The sequence below is a fragment of the Mesoplodon bidens genome, assembly GCF_964165515.1.
Source record: "Mesoplodon bidens genome assembly, chromosome: 2".
Lineage (NCBI taxonomy): Eukaryota > Metazoa > Chordata > Mammalia > Artiodactyla > Ziphiidae > Mesoplodon > Mesoplodon bidens.
This window is the reverse complement of record NC_138177.1, coordinates 185,278,643-185,298,952: the sequence shown is the minus strand read 5'-3', so window position 1 is coordinate 185,298,952 and position 20,310 is coordinate 185,278,643. Positions and strand designations below refer to the sequence as shown.

The 20,310-nt window shown below is 56.5% G+C and overlaps 1 protein-coding gene across 2 annotated transcripts in view; it reads left to right on the top strand.

The window, feature by feature from the left end:
- Positions 1–20,310, top strand: part of PRDM16 (PR/SET domain 16) — a 322,403-nt gene that overhangs the window by 158,431 nt on the left and 143,662 nt on the right. For both annotated transcript variants that reach the window (XM_081226091.1, XM_081226090.1), the window contains exon 3: positions 1,012–1,062. In XM_081226091.1, coding sequence (XP_081082217.1) covers positions 1,012–1,062 — 51 coding nt within the window. The remainder of the gene's footprint in view (positions 1–1,011; positions 1,063–20,310) is intronic.

Sequence of the window (20,310 nt, the reverse complement as noted above, 5' to 3'; positions counted from 1 at the left end):
ATTTCAGAATCTATTAAAAGAAACATAAAATCCCCAATTGGTTAGAATTCTCAACATTTAAAAATATGACTTATTGTTATTACAGCTGAGCCTGGGCAAATCCGCCAGCATTTTGGAACGCAGCGTCTTGGTCCTCTGACCTGGCCTGCGTGGGCACCAGCGGGCACCCTCTTCCACGCTTGTCATTTGAAAAGGCAATAGTGTCATTTTGAGGGGAGGGGAAATAAAACCCCTGGATTTGACCCCATTTCTCTTATTATTTTCCAAATATTCGTTTCCATCTTGTTTTCTATTCTTATGGAAATGACATTACAAATTTATGTACGTGTCTGTGCAGGGTACTTGTGACCCAGAAGGGAAAATCCCATGGATACAGCTAATTTGTCGGTTTGCTTAGCTTAGAAAGCGCTCTGGGACCCGTCGCTGAAATGCCACCCGTCTGGAGTGGAACTTGGTGGTTAAGAGGAGATGCCAGCCAGGCAAAATGCTCCAGCTCTTTAGAGCCGAGCCAAGGAAAGCTCCAAGCCAAAGCTGTCCGGTGGAAGAAAGACCCAGAACGACTGGCACTTTCTCTCCTCGCTGTCCCAAGCCTGTGTCCCATGGGCGGGGGGAGGACTTCCTGGTGCTGCCACCGCCCACTGCTGGGGCAGGAGCTCACCCCAGGAAACAAGGAGGGAGCCTGTTACACATTTCAAGCATCTCGGTGCCCCCACTGGACTGTTCCTACTCATACGTGCAGCAGGCAGTAAGGACCCTCCGTGTGGGTCTGTACCCACTCACTACAGGACCAGGCTGAGCAGCTCCACAGGGCGGCTCCAGCCCAGCAAATCCCTGTGCAACAAACGGTCGGAATAGAGGATCCCGGTTCTCCTTGTTATCTTGAAGAAGCCACCCGCCTTACCCGTGTTACTTCAGAGCACGCTTACTCTGCTCGCACGATGTGTAACCCGCCGTAGCTTGAGGACCGCGTTTTGTTGGAAACTAACAACCCCTTTCCAAATTGTTTTGCAGCAAATGCTGACGGACGCAGAGGTGTCGTCCCAGGAGGGCTGCATCCAAAAGGTAGGAGAGCTGGTCCGCGCCTTCTCCCCTCCCGTCCAGTGTACACCCGAGGACGGGTTATCTGTGGTCAAGCGTGTGCGCAGAATGCTGATTCCCGAGTGATTAGGACGGATGCTTGTTTTCACCGTGTAGCAGCAGGGGCTCACTTCACGGAACCATCCTAGTTCCGGAGAACCGAGGCAAGCCCCGAACCTGTGGGAGTGCTTCGGGCCAGGCTAACGTGTGGAAATTAAACAAAGGCAGGTTGTGTTTATTTAACTATCTCCACTGGATACTCACGTGAAAAGAATATAGAGAGAAAAAACACACAATTGGCTGCAGATTCAACAAAGCCGCTTGCAGTACTCAGCCTCCAAAGAGGGCTCAGGCACGGCATTGAATAAGCAAACCATCAAGCGAAAGAAAGTGTTAACGTGGGCATCATCCCATGGTGATGGGTAACAGCCGGTTGACAAACATTAGTTCCAAAAGGTTCAGACAGTGAACTAGGCCCCCCAAAATACACACGCCCCCAGAGGAAAGCAGGCATCCACAGGCAGGCACGTTCCTGCGTGTGCACCCTGCACGTGAGACAGACAGCAGAGGGATGGGATGCAGAAATCACCTCCAAAACCCAGAAGCCGTTCATCAGATGTAGTTCAACGTCCATAGAACTCGGGCCATCCATACACATGCACATGCATATACACACACAGACAAACGTGCACACGCAGAGACATGTGCACACACAGAGACACAAATGCGCACACGTGCACACACACCAACACACACACACGGTAGCTGATGCGGTATTTGGGTTTTCCAGTAGGATTACTATAGCCTTCTCTCTCCTGGCATCTGGGCTTCAAGGCGCCACCCAGACAAAGCAGAGAGAGTCCATCTTCTCCTGGTACCCCGACCGCGTCGGGAAGCACAGCATGGGCGGCTGGGGCGATGAGTCAGCCAGGGGCTACCCTGCTCCTATCAAGGGCGGTTTTCTTAATGTCGGAATCACGGAGCTGTGCTCACGGGGCACTGCCACCTCTCCTGGGAGGGTCAACGCCACCGCTTGAGCGTGCATTCCCGTCATCAGGAACATTCCTTTCTGGGTCTGGAAGTGAAGAGCAAGCAATTTGCTGGTTCTGCCAAACTTTGTGACTTTCTCCCTGTGTCTGGCTGGCTGGTGAGAGCCGAGGCCTCAGGGGGAGCTGCCGTCTGGGGGTGCCGATCCGTAAGGGATGGGGGCCATGCCCTTCTCGCCGGGGTCAACCCCGGAGACATTGACTTCGGAGAAAACTGTGCAATGGGGGACGTTGTCTGACCCGGCGGTGACCTCGTGAAGGGGTGACCTCCGGCAGCGGTGACCTTCTGGCCTCGTTTGTCTCCATAACCGTGGTCTGTGTCTGGCCCCGGGGGGACCCTTTTGTCTGAGCAGAGCTGGGACAAGGTGTCCTCTCCCTGTCCCGCTGCCCGGGGGCCTGAGGCCTCTCTTCCTTGAAGCGCATCTGATGGCTCCGAAGCAAATCCCAACAGCAGCCCTTCCCCCTTCCCGTCTCCGGGAATGAACTCATGTTTTCTCAAAGGCTAAGGTAGCAGAGCAGCCGAAGCAGCTTGCCCACATTTCCGAGGGTTGTGTATTTCCACTTCCCACGAGCAGGGGCTGTAGTCAGCTCGTCTCGTAACGTCTAGAGAGAACGTGGAACGGTCATCTTTTCCACAAAGAAGCAGCTGACGGGCTGACACCCCCCGGCTGGAGGTTAGAGGTGGGACGGCCTGGGGACGAGGTTCAAGGCGGAACGTCGAAAGGTCGGGTCTAACGTTCAGGTCGTGAGGAGGAAAGGATGCCTTTGAGCTGGCACGTCCTCCGTTCCCTGAGGCGGGGCCATCCCCTGATCGGCCTTTCCTTTTACAAACGGCGGGGCTGTCGGGCCTTGGCTACCGTGGTCCAGACGGCCTTCCAAGAGCTACTCACGGGGTGGGTGCAGGTGCCGTCTGACCAGGGACCCAGGTCACATCGGTCGATGATCGAAAACGAAGCCTGGTGTCTGGAGCCATCTGGTCACTTCCCAGGGAGGGAGGGAGGGGCTGAGAGAGACTCGGGTGCAAAGGCAGCCGGGCTCCCGCTGCGGGGCCGGGGGACTGTTAGCGCAGCGTTCCTTTGACCTTCGTCCCAAATAGAAGGTGCAGGTTACCAACAGGTGTGTCACTTACAGCTGTGGAGATGCATATATGCTTATTACATAAGAGGACCACACGTGCCTCAGTGTGCTTTTTAAGGACTAATTTAGCGAATTCCTTGGTAATGGGACGGAGACCCCGTTTATCAGTCCTGTGGTTTAGGATTCTCATGTCTGGCTGAACAGGGCTCTCCCCCTCCAAAGACGTGCACGTCTGGGGCCTTAAGAGACACCGGGGCCGCGTTGGAGGCTGTGCAGCCTTGGGTTGGTCGGCTGACACCTCTGAGCATCACTTATTCCATCTTTAGGATTAACCGGATCACACTTCCTGCTCTTTATTGGCGTGCGTTGGTGAAATGTAACTAAGGCTAATTAATTCAATCAGTGGCTTGACACAGGAGATGCAGAAACAGTGATGTTTTGTAGGAAGCGGTGGTTATAAATTCTCAGTATTAAAGAGGCAGGTTGCTGAAGGGTCTGTGGAATCCACCTGTCAAGAGTTTACAGGGGGGCTTCCCTGGCGGCGCAGTGGTTGAGAGTCCGCCTGCCGATGCAGGGGACGTGGGTTCGTGCCCCGGTCCGGGAAGATCCCACATGCCGCGGAGCGGCTGGGCCCGTGAGCCATGGCCGCTGAGCCTGCGCGTCCGGAGCTTGTGCTCCGCAGCGGGAGAGGCCACAGCAGTGAGAGGCCCGCGTACCGCAAAAAAAAAAGAGTTTACAGGGGACAGAACCCAGGCCCAGTGAGGATAGCGGCCTCTACTTCTGCGGTGGAGGCGGGATCTGAACCCAGGGTCTATGGCGCAGGGCGGGGCTCGCGTTGGAGTGACAGCGACCGCAGCCTATGAGCCTGCACTGGGCTTGGCCCCGCCCCTGAGAACCCTCCATCCCCCTCCCCCCAGCTCTCCTGTGCCCCTCGTTCCGGTCCCCTCCATCCCCACCCCCGCTGGTCTCCCGCCTCCCTCTGGCCTCCTACGTCCCTCTGTCCCCCAGTCTCCCCTGGGTCCCCCTGCGGTGCCACGCATCCGTCTTCGTCCCTCCCACCCCCCCTCCCCACCTCACCCCCCCACCCCCGTCTCTGCATTCCTGCATCCTCCTGCCGGAGCCCCATCTCCACGTGCACAGTGCAGCCCAGAGCTTTCACACTCCGTGCTGGTGCCCTGGCTGCCCCTCGCTCGCCCAGGTGTGCACTTGGGCTGCGCACGCACTTCCCCCCAGAAGTCACTTTGGCTGCAGGTCGGGCTGGTCACCGTTTCTAGCCTCGGGCCGGGGCCTCTGGGACTGCTCGCTGCCCGCCCACTCCCTTTAGTCTCTGTTTACTTAGAGGGAAAGCCCGGGGCTCCTGGAGAGCCAACATCTGCAGGAGATAATCTAGCGAGTTGTCCATCCATCACTCGGGTCGCCTGGCTCCCTGGAGAGCCCGCCAGAGCCCGTAATAAAAAGGCCGGGCAAAGAGGCTTTGGGGACGAATAAAGAGCCGTGTTAAGGGCCCGCTGAAAATGGATGGAAGACATTATTAAGACTCAATGGCCGTCTTATCAAAATCCAATAGGATAGACATTTGGCAAAAGGCTTAAATTTATTCTTTGACTTTCTGGAGGGCTTGAATTTATCCGCTAACAAGAGTGTGGTCCACCCGGGGAGATGGTATCAGCTAGAAGAATTTTGATTCAATCTCTCTGGTGATATGAAAGGGGGAAGCACCAGGCCCCCAACAGCCGTCCCATTGTCTCGCTTTATCTTGTTTTCTTTGACCGTCTTGAAAAGGCAGGACGTGTTAATACAGTACAACCGGGAGAAAATGAAGAGGGAAGTGACCTCTTTCTTTTTCTTTTTTCTTCTCTCCCCCCACTTCTCTGCCCACGCTGCCTCCGCCCCTCCAAAATAAATAAATGAATCAAGAGTTCGCATCAGTGGGGCTGGAACCAGACTGGGAAAGGTGCGTCTTCAGAAGCATCCCAGATTGTGGCCACCCCAGGCAGCGCTCCGGGCCAGGGGTGGGGAGCCCGAGGCTTTGAAGCAGAGTCAAAAATAAGCTGAGCTAATAAAGCCCTACTGCTGGAGAGGGACCAGGATAGGTCCATCAATCTCTCTCTGTTATTCCGTACAAAATGCTACAGGTCATAAAAGTCATCCGATAGCCCAACCTGGCACTGTCCAAATAGGGTGATTGATTGATAATTATGATGATTCGTGAAATGATTATTTGGATGTGAGGACCTCGGCCTGTCCCACTGGGCTGTTATACGTGCATGTTTTATATAGCCTGGCCCGGGCGAAATGCCTCTGGTAATGGGCGCCCCAGGACTCCTGGCTCCTTCCCCAGGGACCTGAAGGCTAATAAAGGATGATGGGGAGCCAGGAAACCCGAGAAGGTGGGAGTGGAGATGGACAGGCAGCTGCTAAGTGTCTTTTGTGCAGCAATTAGTTGAGAGGATCACACACCCCAGGTCTCGTGGAGGCTGCGACCAGGCTGCGACCAGGCTGTGCCTTGGGGGTTTCGGGCCAGGCATTTGCGATCAGTGTCTCTTCATGTGGTTTATTTCCTTTGCATTGTTTTCCTGGAGGAAGCAGAGGTATTTTCCAGGTGGCTGGAGGGTGAGGAAGGCCGGTGGGGAAGGAAGGATTGTGGCTGGAACAAGAGATGGGGAGATGCTCCAGCCCCAAGGCCCCAGGGCTAGGGCCAGTGAGCACGCGTCGCGGTCAGCCGGTCTCACTGGGACCAGAACAAGCTTGATTGTTCCTGTTATGCTTTGCCTGTGCCTGCGAGGTTAGTTTTAGAAATCCTTTTCTTTTCCTCTTTACCCCCCAGCCAGCAACGCTCAGGAGCCACCCAGGTGCTATAATTCAATTGCAGTTTACCTACAACGCCCTTGATTCCTGACAAAAATCACAGCAGAGTCCCAAGCCCTAAGAGGCCTGGGCTCACAATTAATAATTTGCATGTGGGATCGGTTATGTCTTTATGAAATCAAAGTGTGCTTAGCTGCCACGGAGACAGCTCCAAGTTGATTTTGATAATCTCGGGCTGGATAGACTTGCTTCGTTCCGGTAAGCCCCGGACAAAGGCTGGACAGTGGCTGAAAGCCCTTCGGAGACATGCTTCCCTTTCCTTTGTTCGGGGTTGCTGATAAAAGAACCAGGAGTCCATTAATTCAGTGAATGAACATATAGTAAAGTCAGTCCCCTCTTGAGAACAATAATGTTGAGGTCAGCTTCGGTTGCCATGGAAACTAAGTACTCCTAAGAAGTTTGCATCCTTGATTTTGCTGAATCAAAGGCTGCCGAGTGGAGAAGTGTAATGGGGCCAAGACGCAGAAAGTCGGAAAGCCCCGCCTCCGCCGGTCCCCTTCCCGCAGCAGCTCTGGGCTGGTGGCCTTGGGGACCCTCAGCCGCTGGGGACCAGCCCCGCGTCTTGCTCTTGCCCCTCCCCCTGCCCCTCCCAGAGGCCTCATTTTTTCACAACTGTAGACGCTTATCTGAAGAGGCCCTTAGGCGTGACCCTGGTGGCTCGGGTGCCAGCAGAAAATCCAGCCTGAGGGAGGGGCCGCAGCCTGGAAGCCCTGGCCGCCTCCACATCAGCCGTCCCGGGTGGACTCTGCCCTCTCGCCACCGCGCAGCACCTGAACTTGCCCTCTGGGGGGCCGTGGCGCTGTGGCCCCCTCCCAGGCAGATAAGGGTGATTAATGGGCCAACAGCAGTAGGGTGTCGAGGGCGAGTCGCAGGCAGCTCCAGGCTGGATTTGCATTTTGTTCCCCCAGCAACTGAGCTGAGTTTACCACCCCCAGCCCAGCCTAAGGGCCCCTGAAGTCAGCCTAAACCATCAGATTAAGCTGGGGAGAGACGCAGGTAATTAATTTCCTCTGCAGTAATTTATTACCTGCTGCAGACCTGCGTGTCTGAGGAAGGCCTCGTCTTAGCTGGATGGGGTGGGGCAGGGGCTCAGAGCAGGCAGAGGGGGGCACGTTGAGCAGATGGACCCACCCAACCCTGAGACCCTCGCCTGGGGGCTGGGAGGAATGAGAGGTGAATTTTCCCTCTGTTTTTGCTGCTGAGAAAGCGATGAACTGGGTTTTCTTTCTCATACTGAAGCATCCCTTGTGAAACCTTCTGAAAGGCTTCTGGGCTGCAGCTTGGGATGGAGGTCCTGGAGGAGGGAGGTGGGTGTGAGGGGGCCAGAGCCCGGCCAGCAGGACCCCCCTCCTTGGAGTCCAGCAGCAGCTCCTGGCAGGGCACATGGGGAGCAGGTGACATCTCTGTGGTCAGGCCCTTCCCCCCACCCTGCTGACACTCTCTGCCCAAACCTCAAGCAAGGGCAGACAAAACGTCACTGATTTCAAAGGACAGATTCAGAACTTGAAAATGTACATTACCCGGAAAGTAGACAAAGGACCCTTTCCTTCTCACTGGAGACCCGGGTCGGGAGGCCATGCTGGGTCCGTCGCCTCCGCCCAGCCCACCTCTGGCCCTCTGAACCTGGCTCTGCCCTGGATGGTGTGGCTCTAGGCCCTGAACTTGAACTTCTGCATTTCTGTTTCCTCCCCTGCGAATGGAGAAATGATAATCCAGAACCCTGCGTGGCCTGGGCATCAGGAGGATAGCGATAAATTGGGCCAGCTGAATGGACCTTGGGGCCTGTGGCCACTGTTACTGATATTGTTACTGGTGTGGGACAAGGGGGCCCACGTGGCCCTGGGTGGCCCTGGCCAGGGGACCACCTGCAGCGGGTCAGAGGTTACAGGCGTGGTGCCTGCCTCACTCTCCTGGAAACCGCGCCAGCACCTTGGGGTGTCCAGGCGGCCCTCGCAGGACGGCGCTGGGGAAGGTGGCAGGGAGAGGTGGCCTCCGCCGGCAGCGGGTAATGAAGAGGATTTACTGTCTACATTACCGGCTTTATAGGAGCCAGATGGCGGTGTCAATAAACTCTGTCACCTTCAGGTGGGCGCGATGGTGAGTTAATTAAATTGTGCCGCACCATTAAGAGAGAAAAATATATCAGCTTGAGGCCTACTCAGCGCCTTCTGCTTCGAAAGGAGACACGAGCTTCCTCTGCAGGCATTGCTGGCTCGTGGGCGTGTCCTCTGCCTGCAGCACAGGGAGGACCACAGGGCTCACCTTTGCTCTACAAAACCTGCCGTCGGGTCTTCGTTCTGAGTGTGAGGCTGACTTCTGGTTTTATACACACACACGGTGTCAAGGTGGCCCGTACCTCTCCAGGGTAAAGGGCGGCAGCGGGCGGGTACTGTGGACCCTCGGCCCCTCCCACAGCCGGTCACCTCGAGCCGTGTGTCACTTCTCTCTCAGGGTGCAGGCGGAACATCCAGGCCTCCAGAGAGAGCCGGCTTCCTGAGGTCCCCTCGTGCCTCTGAGGGTCCCCCATGAAGGTCTAGGGGGGGCCATGGGCACGTGGTCTCCAGGCAGGGCCCTGGGCGGCCCCCAGGCCCGAGAGTGGGGAACAGAACCTTCCACTGCTTCTCTCGGCCCAGGCCTGGGCTAGAGCGGGGAGGGCCTCATCCTCCCAGCGTCTGGGGGTCTCCGAGGCCTGCCTGGCAGGTGGAAACTCTTGGGGAAGGCCGTGTCCTCCCCATCCCACCTGAGAAGCTGCCTGCTGTCCTGACAAGCACCTGCCCCGGGCTCGGGGACGCAGAAGGTCCACCCGCCTCTCAGCTCACCTCTGCTCATGACTCCTCTGAGATGTGAGGTGGCTCCCTGCATGTGTGTACAACAGGTGTGTGAGGCACAGGTGTGTGTAGCACAGATGGGTGCGTGGGGGTAGGGTCCCGCGGGGTCCGTCGGAGCCTGGCCCTGAGCCCGCAGCCTCCGCCCCAGCTCCCAAGGCAGCTTCCGGGCCCATGTTGCTGCAGGCTGACTGTACCTTGTGCTGATGCATGGGAGGCAGGGGGAGTGGGTGTTGGGGAGGAAGGACAGCAGACGGGTGGGTGGGCTTGTGGGGAAGTGGAACTGAGCCTCTCTTGCCCCCAACGAGGCTGTCCCCTCCTGAACACAAGCCCTGGGAGCCGGGCGCTGCTGCTGTTCTTACCGCTGTCATGGTGAGTGTTGTCATTACAGAAGCCTGCCAGGCTCTTTATACACATCGGCTCATTTACCCCCGATCACCCCCAGGCACTATTATTCCCACTTTACTGCATAGAAAATTAAGGAACAGACAGTTTGTCAGTTGCCTAAGGCCACACGATTCGGTGGGGAGGCTAGGAATTTTCCAGGGCCAGCCACAAGACTCCAAAGCAAGTGTTCCTAAGTCTCATGTTGTACTGTGTATTGCCCTCCAGACCCTTCAGGAATTGGGGTAAATATGATTGAACAGTAAATACGCTTGAACTCAGAGAAAAGCAAGAGGGGGTTGGGCTGGAGTAATTGAAGTTGGTGTATCAGTCAGCTATTACACAATGACGCTGTGTAACAAACCACCCCAAACCCTTAACACTTAAAACAACACTCATTGTTCTTCACCTGTCTGCAAGTTGGCTGATCTAGTCTGGGCTCGGCTGGGCTTGGTTCCAAGCTGATGGTTGGGTCCAGTTTCTTCCTTATCCAGCACGGTACATGGGGCCTGTTGTTCTGGTGGTGATGGCAGGAGAGGAGGGGGAGGTGACACACATAATCATCATTGCCCTTAGGCCACAGAAAGACATGGAGGAACTTTAACTACGTATTATTAAGTGAAAGAAGCCAGTCTGAAAAGGCTACACTTATATGATTCCAACTCTATGAAATTCTGGAAAAGGCAAAACTATGGCGACAGTAAAAAGATCGTGGTTGTCTGGGGTTGGGGGTGGTTGTGAATGTGGGAGCACAGAGGATTTTTAGGGCAGAGAAACGACCCTGTAAGATACTGTACTCGTGTATACATGTTATCATATATTTATCCAGACCTGTGAATACACAACACCAAGAGTGAACCCTAGTGTCAACCAGGGGCTTTAAAGATGATGTATCACTATTGGCTTATCAACTGTAACAAGTGGCCACACTGATACAAGACGATAGTAATAAGGGAAGCTGTTGGCAGGGGAGACGGTGGGGGGTACATGGGAAATCTCTATAGTGTCCACTCATTTTCCTATAAACCCAAAACTGCTCTAAAAAGATGAGGGTTATTACTTCTTTAAAAAAAGGATTTGCAGAAAGTGGCATATTATACACACACACACATCTTACATAAAATATATACTCACATTTAAGGACACACGTAATATGAAAAGGCTGGAAGGCAATATACAAAAATACTGTCATTCTTTGCGGTGATATAATGGGTGATTTTTAAAAATTAATATCTGTATGGGGTATTTTAGTTATTAAATATGTGAAGCCACATGAAGTGCTTATACAGTTCCTGTCCTATAGCAACACTCTAAGTGGCAAAGGACTTAACACTGAGGTGACCATGGTCAGTCCACAGGGAGCATTCCTGTTAGTTAGGTTATAAACTCCTTGTAGTCCAGGGTTCCCCCCCGGGCCTTCGTGTGGGCTCCCTCAGTGCTGTTCACCCACGTGTCTGACTGTGCCTTCTGGGACCGAGGTAGGATGGAACTTCTGCCTGCCCTGTGGTTGGATGAGCTGTCAGGCCAATGGCTGTGAGAGATGCAGGTCACTTCTAGCTCAGTGGCCAGCAGCTAGCATGATACCCTCCAGCGCTCTGTGCCCTCGGAAACTGTAGCCAGGAAGATAGATCCTGAGGTGATTAAGCAGAGGCACCCTGTGAGTTCGCCAGGCCTGCGGCAGAAATGCAGCTTTTGTCAGGCCTCTGCGTTTTGGAGACTGTTTGTTATTGGGGCCTAACCTCACTCACCCTGACTGATTCGTCTAGGGAATGCCTGGTGCTTTGTCTGGTTCTGCATCGTCTCAAAACACCCTGCATTCATTCACTCACTCACTCACCCCCTCAACAAATACTTACCAAGCACCTACTGTGTGCAGGACGCTGTCCCAGGTGCTGGAGACACCAGGCCGAGTTCCACCAGGTCTCTGCCCTCACGGCTCATGTCCTGAGACCCATCGCCTGCGCAGATGGTTTGCCACAGGCTTTGTTCTTGGTGTCCCTGATCCCCTGGTGATGCCCAGCTGCAATGTCCCAGATCAGACACTCCTCCTAGTGGTGGGCAAGCTTCCAAGAGCTTCTTGTGCTGTTTGCTCTGTGCATTTTGGGTAGAAATGCCCCCATCTTGTCACATGGCCTTGGCCCTATCCCTGTAGGTTGGTGATTCTAAGCAGTCATATTTCTGGGCAATTCTCCTTTGTGTTCTCTATTATAGAAAGGGGAACATTGTGAGGATAACAAATTGATTCACGCCAGAAGGAGCGGGATTCTTAATCTAACAGATTTGGCGTGAGGGTATCATTTTCTCACTTAATATTTCCTTCTTTGAATGATCCCTCCTTCAGCACTGGCTCTCCGTTTGCTGACGGGATGCATCATTTCCAGCTGACGCCACTCCCATCAGCCGGGGCCGTGTTGGCGAACAGTTTCTTCTTACCCAGTTAACAAGATGTTTCTCCAGTATAGTGTTGATAAATTAAGTCATAAAAAGCAAGACTTATTATTTTCTGTTGGAACCTTGCCTCTGTTATTTCTGAGCAATGGCCAAGATTCAGAGTATTAGCCACAGAAATGTGCGTGTTGCCGGGGATGGAAAATTATCACATAAAAAGAGTCTGACGTGCTGTTCATCATAGATCAGCTGAGAGTAAGGAGAGGTATTCAAAGACAAAAGTGAATAATAGAAGTCTGCTTCTCCAGACTCGCGCTGGGTGCCAAGGGGATGGGCCAAGCTTGCGGGTCTCTTGCGGGTCTCTCTCTTGCAGTGTCCCCGAGGATGTCCTGTGTGTGCCGCAGCCAGGCCAGCGCTTGCTTCTTGCCACTCAAGCCCGAGGCTCTGGGTTACCAAGGCCCCGAAAGGGCAGATAATTATCGGAAGGGAATCTGAAGCATGGGCACCCTGGAGAGCTACAAAAATAAAATGAGGAGGAGGAATTCTGAATAGATTTCCTCCCTTTGTATTTCTGTTTTGGACGAGAAATGCAGAGGTACAATAAAAGGGAACTGGCAAGGTAGAGAAAAACATCAAATTAGCCTCAGAAAGGTCTGGACCAGCGGGCACACTGGGGGCCGGTGGGCATCTTCGTCCCGTGTCGCCCACATGCGGCCCCTGAGAGGTAGAACCGGCCCCAGGGGAGGGCTGTCTCTTGCGAAGCTCACCCAGGAGGATGGTCTGGGTGGGCGCTGACCGGCAGGTCCCAGGATGGGGCTTAATGCCAGGTTCGCAGCAGGTGAGGAGGACAGGCCTCTGCCCGGGCCGCGGCGACTGTGTCTCCTGTGAGCAAAGTCAGGCCACGTCGGGGCCAGGACCCGGGGAAACAGAGGCCACATCTGCCTGCTTACTGCAGTGTCCCTGAACCTGGCAGAGGTGACGAGCTCCGGTCACATCTGGGGAGTGCAGGGCCCTCATGGCAACCCTGAGAGGCAGCTGCTCATCTTCCTGGGGTTCAGACAGGCAAATCCCCACCAAGGCCATGCAGACAGTTGGCGGCACACTTGGTCCCCCTGAAAGCCCGGGGGGACCCAGCAAGGCATCACGCAGGACAGCCCGCCGCTCACCCTCTGGGCTGTCCCTGGTGTCTGGTGGGAAAGCGTGTGTCCCCAGAACCAGGCACAAGGGCGGGTGCTCGGCCTGGGGTGGCTCCCTCTGCCTCTCGTGGGTGGATTCACCGGTCGCTGTGCTGCCGCGCCCTGTCTCCCTTCCCCTTAGCACAGCAGATGCTACGCGTGTGTCCCTCACCCCAGCTTCCTTAGTAAACACCCGTGATTCTCCCTTCATAATCACCTTTTGAAGCCAAAGCGTCACTGTAATGCTCCTCAAAGCCCTCACCCCTCTCTGGGCCCGTGGTTTCCCAACACGACACATCATTTGCCTCCTTGGGAGCCCCCAGGATGTGGTGGGAGGGGAGCTCTGTGTCTCCTGGCCCCTCTTCTGCGTCCTCACTCTCGGGGGCCGGGGTACAGCCTTTGCCTTGGGAGCCCCATCCAGTGCCCTGCACTGCCACGGGGAGCACTTCCTGAACTGCCCCGATTCCTGTGCTTCTGGGGGCCAGGCCCCCAAACACAGCTTCAGAGGCAGAGGGCACTTTGCTCAGCCTGCCCCGAGCTGCCCCTGCAGCCCACACGAAGGGCTGTCCACGGCACTTTCTGGGGTCTGGGGGGATTTGGTGGCGGCAAGAGCCTCTTGGAAGGCAAAAGGCTGTCAGAGGACTTCGTTATGTTCTCAGGACCTCAGTTTCCTCTCCTGTAAAATGGGGATGATAACAGCTCCTGCCCCAAAGTTGTGTTTGGTGGTTACATGAGTTACTGTGTGCAAAGCACACTTAAAATAGCACATGGCACAAGCTTAGGGCTCAGAGTGAGACCAAGGAGATGGTGATGATGATGACGGTGAGGATGGTGAGGATGACGAGGATGGTGATGTTGATAATGACGATGATGGTGAGGTTGGTGACCATGGTGATGGAGATGTTGGTAATGATGATGATGGTGGTGATGCTGATAATGATGACAATGGTGGTGATGGACCCTTGAGGTCCCACCAGACACCATCATTCCACGAGGGAACCAAAGAGCCAGGAGAAGATGTCCACAAAGGGAGCCAGACCACAGGAATTCCTGTACTGGCTCCACCATCATGGGCGTGACCTGGGACAAGTCACTTAACCTCTCGGGGCCTTGGTTTCCGACCTGGCAACTCAGGGCAGACATTCTGTGCCCAGCTCCAGTGCCCAGTCTGGGAGAACCCTGGAGATAAGGCTCGGAGCAGTGTGGTGGCTAGTCCCTCGCAAACAGGAGGCAGCCCTAGAAGAAAAAAAACAACAGGAAGCGACGGAAAGAAAACTGGTAAATGCCCCTCACACGCTGGCCCTCCGCGGTGACCTCTCACCCAGAGAAGCAGGCCTTGGGGAGTTAATAAGAAATACAGGACTTCCTGTGAGATAGCAAGTGAATTGTGAGCTGCGAATTACTTTCTTCCTTTGAAAAATGATGTAGTCGGGTCAAAATATTTTTGCGTCTCAAACACTTGAGTTCCTTTGTCCTTGGGGCTGACATGACTCGGTTTCCATGCAGCCTCACAATGCGTGGAAACATCTTTTAACTGCCAGACGGCCCTTCTGATAAGCCTGCGAATTCATAATGTGCCTTTGGAAAGCTGGACGGGTGAGAAAGCAGAGGCCTTTGGAAAGACTATTTACACAGCAGCGAAAGGCCCTCTCCCCCCGCTCTGGTAAACAGGGCCTGGAGCACCGGGTATTGAGTGCCTGCTGGGCGGGGACGGGGCACAGGACAGTGCCCGCCCACCCACACTCCGCACCCAGCCGGGCCCTCGGGGTTGGGGGGGACCTGCCCGGGGCTGGTTCCCGGGAGCCAGATTCCCAGGTGACCTGCCTGCCTCTGCAGGTGACAGACACACTGAGGCTGGAGCTGTGACGGTCTGGCTGGCCTGGCGGTCGAGGCAGAGTCTGGGAGAGCTGGCGTTGCCTTCACAGCCCCCCTGGCCCCGACTCAGAAGTGTCCCCGTGGCGCGGGTTTGCTCAGCCGACGGTGGGCCTGGGCCGTGGCCTGCTTGGGTTCTTGGTCAAAGGGAGCGTGTCATGCTGCCGTTCTGGGCCACGAGGCGGCAGGATGGCAAGGGACAGTGCTGTCCACCCCTCTGTCCCCTTTCCTTTCCAAGCCACCCACCCTGCTGCTCAAAGCTGAACCGAAGGCTCTGTGCAGGTAGTTTTCTGGGGGAAGAGAGAACTAAGTGAGCTCGGGCACTTACACCTGCTACAAAAGGCTGGCTGTGGGATCAGCACTCGAGATCAGCTAGAACCAGTTCTGCAGACGAGGAAACGAGGCCCAGAGAGGGTCAGTAACCTGTGCAGTGTCACACAGCTGTGAGGTTAGAGCCAGGGCCTGAGCTCAGCTCATCTGGCTCTGTGCTCTTAGCAATATGATGTGCCCCTCCTTGACAGACAAGGGTCTGTTTGCACCATCCGTGTGCATGGCTGACCTGGGGTGGGGGGGGGAGGGGGGCGGTCCCTGGACCCTGAAGACCCAGGACTCCCTCTGTCAGCACTTGGGAACCCGGGGTAGGGGTTCAGCACCCGTTTGTGGACTGATGGAGCCCATCGAGGCGGAGCCAGAAGGAGCCTGTCTTGCGAGGCCCTGACGGGGCCATAGAGGTGACGCAGACCTGAAAGTCTGCGTCGGGGCCTCCCCATTGCCCCCACCAGCCTCTATTCCCTCATGGCTGCCCCCGGCCGCCCTGTCCCCAAAACTGGATGATAATGTCGGGGGGCTGGCCTCCCTGCCAAGGGGTCATGAGGAAGAGGAGAGCTTGCAGAGAACCCACAGAGACAAGCCCCCAGCCTTCAGGAGTGCTCTTTGCAGGGAAGCCCTAAAGCGATCACGAAGACAGCAGTAATAATAATAAACAGCAGACCACAGGAGTGCACCTGCGCTCGGTCCTCAGTCCACGGCAGCTCAGGGTCTGTCCACACCCTCCGAGCTGCTGCCAGGTGCGGAAGGGGCTTGAAGCTGGCCGTGCTCCTTGAAAATGGACCGCAGTCCCAGTGGAGCCTGCCTGCCCACGGGCGGGAGGGTGTGTCTGTGGCGGGAACGCTCCCAGGCCAGGGGCCCTGCCCGCACGGCGGCTCCTCTGGGCGCGGCCCCTGCTCCACTGCTGTCAGCACACGCTCAACTGTCCCCTCGGAGCCTGGCTGCGCTCTGCCCCCAGGTGTGTCCCCCGCGCTCCCCCGGGTGTGCCGCCGGCCCCAGAGCTGCTTCTGCCTGGGTTTCAGTTGCATCGAAGGCCCAGGGGTGGAAGGCCATTCTGAGAACGTGGTTGGTTGACCCTGACCGGCGTGACGATCCCATTGCCCCGAGGCCCGGTCTCCCCTCTCACCAGGCTTTGTTGCAGCCTTACCGCAGGTGTGGGAACATGAGGCCCAGGCCGGAATTCCGGGACAATCCCAAGTATGTAGGGAACGCTGCTCTCCTGCGGGGCGTCCAGGCCAGACGGGACCACCTGTCAGGTGGTGGGAAAGCTGCTCCCGCTGTCCCGCTGCAGGCTTGGGGCAAGGCCGCTGCTGGCCACTGGGCCTCCGCCCCCTGGCCCTGAGGGCTGGCACCGCCTCACCTGGCTCCCGCCAATGGAACCCCCCCAAAATCCAGCCAGAGCGCCAACAACAGTGGGTCCCCACCTTGTGTCCTGCCACGGCTCCCTGAAAACACGGCTCGAGGTCCCTCTGGATGCAGCAGCTGTTTCCCTGGCAAACCTCTTGCTTCGCTCCGCAGAGAGCCTGCTTGGGCAAGACTGATATTGAGGGAAATAGCTCCTTAAATAGTTTAAGTGAGAAACGCGCAGAAGTCTTCAACGTCCTTTGGAAGAGCAACCGATGGTCAGATGGCAGAGCCTGGTGGGACCTCAAGTCAACATCCGTCCGTTCATTCACTGGTTCAGGGGACCAATCTGGCAGAGCCTCCTCTGCACTGGCACCGTCCTTGGTGTTGTCCCCAGCATGGTCCCCGGCACACAGCTTCACCCGTAGGATGGGTAAGCCCGCTCTGCAGACCAGGCTTCCGGGCACACGGTGGTGAGACTTTGCCCAAAGCTCCCGAGGGGCCGTCTAGCACGTGGCCCCCGTCCCCGTGGCCCCTCAGCTGTTCCCGTGGCACATGTTTATTGAGGACCTCCTGCGCACGGGGCTAGAGCTGGGCCCTGAGCCGCAGCTGTGACTGTCAGGCCCCTGCCCGTGGAGCCCCCTCCCGTCTGTCTCGTTCTGCTTGGGATGTTTTAACAAAAGTACCACAGACCAGGCTGGGCGTCCCGGGCACTGGTGAGTCAAGGCATGCTCCGAGGGGAGGGGGCTGTAGGGATTCCAGGGTGCGGATGGCTGGGCATGGGAGGGACCAGGGAGGTGACAAAAGTGATGTATTTGGGGTATTTTTGAGGGAGAAGCATCAGTATATGGCCACGAGGAGGCCAAGGCACCTGCGGGGGTAGCTGGGGGGCCATTGGCAGGGGGAGCCTGGGCAAGGGGTGGGGCAGGTGGAGGTGGGGACGTTAGCTTGTTACTTGGTGCACCTTATGCCTGAGATGTGCCAGGAACATCCCAGAGGACATCTGAGTACAGGGGAGCCTGGGGCTTGGGCGGCCATCCGGGAAATGGGAACCCGGATGGGCTGGGAGGGAGCTGGGTGGCTCTGGAGCTGAGAGCAGGGGGAGGAGAGTGGGGAAGAACCCTGGTGCTGAGAGTGACAGCAAGATGGAGCCACACTGACTCTGGTCTACGGACAGTGTGACCAACAGCCTGGACAAGAGCATTGTCCCCTGAGCTGGGATGCCAGGGACCTGTGGTCCAGGGGACCCCCCTGAGGTCCTGGGAAAGGGGTGCTGAGTCGCCTTGGAGAGAGGGGGTGAAGTCAACAGGACCAGCTTCCTGGTCTGGGGGCCCTGAAATGACAGGCATGACAGTGGCTCTGTGACAGCCTTGCCCAGGGGCCGCCTGGAGAAGGAGGACGGTGGGGTTCGTCCCGAGAGGCAAGGATGGCAGCTGCGGGTGGTTAATGGGGAGATGACACAGACCCCATCTGGAGGGACCCGAGGTCCAGCTCGCGCAGCGCACCACGAACTCAGTGCCCACTGAGCCCCCCAGGACCCATTCCCAGTCAGGGCCCCGGGCCCTTCATCTCTGTGATCCCGTCATGTGAGCCCACCCAGCTTGGCCAGCCAGGCTCCGTCCTCCTCCCTCTGCATCCCGAGCCCAGTGGCTCCAGCCCAGGTCAGGCCACGAGGTCACTTTTTCACCAGGTCCCCGTCAACTGGAGTCCAGCCGGGGAGGCATGGGCGCACGCGCTGAGTCAGCAAGAATGGCCGTAAGCTCCGGTCGTCCTAAACGCACGTTTAATAACTATTTTCTTCTTGCTGCTTCAGAGGCTCAGAAATGGGCTTCACCCTTCAGCTGGTAATGAGAAGTTAATAAAAGTGGATTTTGTGCAAGGCTGGCCCTCTGACATCTTAATCTTTATTAAAGAGACGTAAACTTGCAAGGAATGGGCGGGCTTGCCCGGCACAGCCGGATGCCTGGAGAGGACGCCAGCACCGCACACCCCTCCACCGTGTCCGCCGCAGAACAAGTGCACGGACCCCCTCTGCCCTGGGTTCCTGCGCTTACCTTGGCAGCCGCAGGTCCATCATTGCTGGGCAGCCCCCTGTGAAAGAAGTGAAAGAGTGGGGGGCGGGAGGCTGCCATCTCCTCTTCTTTTTCTTTTCTATTGAAGTGAAATTCACAAAAGTTACAAACCCGTGCTTTAAAGTGAACAATTTTGTGGCACTTAGTGCATTTGTGAGGCTGTGTAGGCACCACCCCTACCTAGTTCCAGGCACTCATTTTAGCCTCGAGGGGACCCCGTCCCCCACCCCCACTCCCCCGGCACCAGCCCACCTCTGTCTCCATCTGTGGTTTGCCTGTTCCGGACCCTTCGTATAAATGGAGTCACAGACGTGGCCCTCGCGTCTGAAGGTTTTCACGCAGCGTCACGTTTCCGAGGTTCACCTGCGTCGTGGCCTGTGTCAGTCCTTCGTTCCTTTTTGTGGCTGAGAAAGATTCCACTGCGTGGATGGACCACCACGTCTTTACCCGTTCGTCCGGATGGGCATCTGAGTTGCCCCGTCTTTGCTGTTGTGACTAGGGCTGCAGTGAATGTGCTTGTTCCAGGGTCCAGGACCCAGGGTCCAGGGTTTGAGCCCCTGATTTCCATTCTCTTGGGTAAATAGCTGGACTGGGCCTGCTGGATCCTGTGGTGACTCTGGGTAACTTTGTGGGGGAACCGCAAGACTGTATCCCCAGTGGCTGCCCCATTTTACATCCCGGTGTCCATACTCTTTTGACCCAGAGCTGCTCTGAGAATGAGAATGGGCTCCGCAGAGTGGCTGAAGGGCCGACCCACTGACCCCTGGGTGACCAGAGCTCCTGTCCCCCCTTCTGCAGATGGGGTAGAGCAGGTACCAGCCCCTCCACCAGGGAGGCGAGGCCTGGCCTGGCCCACAGGGAACCCCACTCATAGGATGAAGGACGTTGACACTGGTTCTAAGCAAGTCCTACAAGGAGACCAAGCTGTCTTTTCAGGCCCTGCTTAGATCAGGGCCGGGTTTGCTTACAGACAATGTCCGTGAGAACAAGCTGACCAGCCCTGACCCTAGGACACAGCCAGCAGGCGCCCATACCCCTGCTAGCCTGGATCCCAGGCCCTCTGACAGCCACCAGCCGTGGCTCCCATTCCTACACGTGTGTGAGCACGTGGTGAGCAGGCCTTGGGTGCGAACCTGCCAGCCCCACGGTCCCATGTTCCCGGCAGCCCTGGGGCTTGAACAGGGCCACCCAGAGCCCCTGACCTCACTGTGGATGCAGGCCCAGCCCACCGGCAAGCGTCAGGTGGGGTGTGCGTGTGCATGTGTGTCTGTCACTCGCTAATCCACCAGCAGAGGGGAAGAGGAGGGTCTTTGTCAGTCTCCAAGCAATTAGGATAATTAAAAAAGAAAGCTTATTGGGTAAACATGCTCTCAGATGTGACCCCTTAATTAATGGACTACAGGGAGAAATTACAGCAGTGGTAAGATAATTAACACGTGCATTTAAAAGAGAACCGTGAGATGGGGTATCAGAGGACAGGACACCCGGCTGTGCAGGGCGGGCTCTGAGGGTGAGGGAGCCCCACTGGAGACTTACAGCTTGTGGTGGGCAGCCCTGGCCGGTGGGCGGCCCCAAGGCCTCAACTAGGGACAGGTCAGAGAAAGCCTGTCCCTTCCTAAAGAAAAATCCATGGTCCTCAGCAGAAACCGCAGCCTCCACAGTGCTCACCTTCCCAGTGAGTATGACCAGGGTGGGGAAAGGGTATGGGCACTAGAGGGTCCTCCAAGGTGGACCTTCCACCTCCCAGCCCAGCCCAAGAGTTCACTGGGGCCACTAGGAGAGTCTGATCTTCCTAGAATATGGAAGCTGTAGGGCTGTCAGTGATGACCTGGTCCGGGACCCCAGCCCCCAGGTC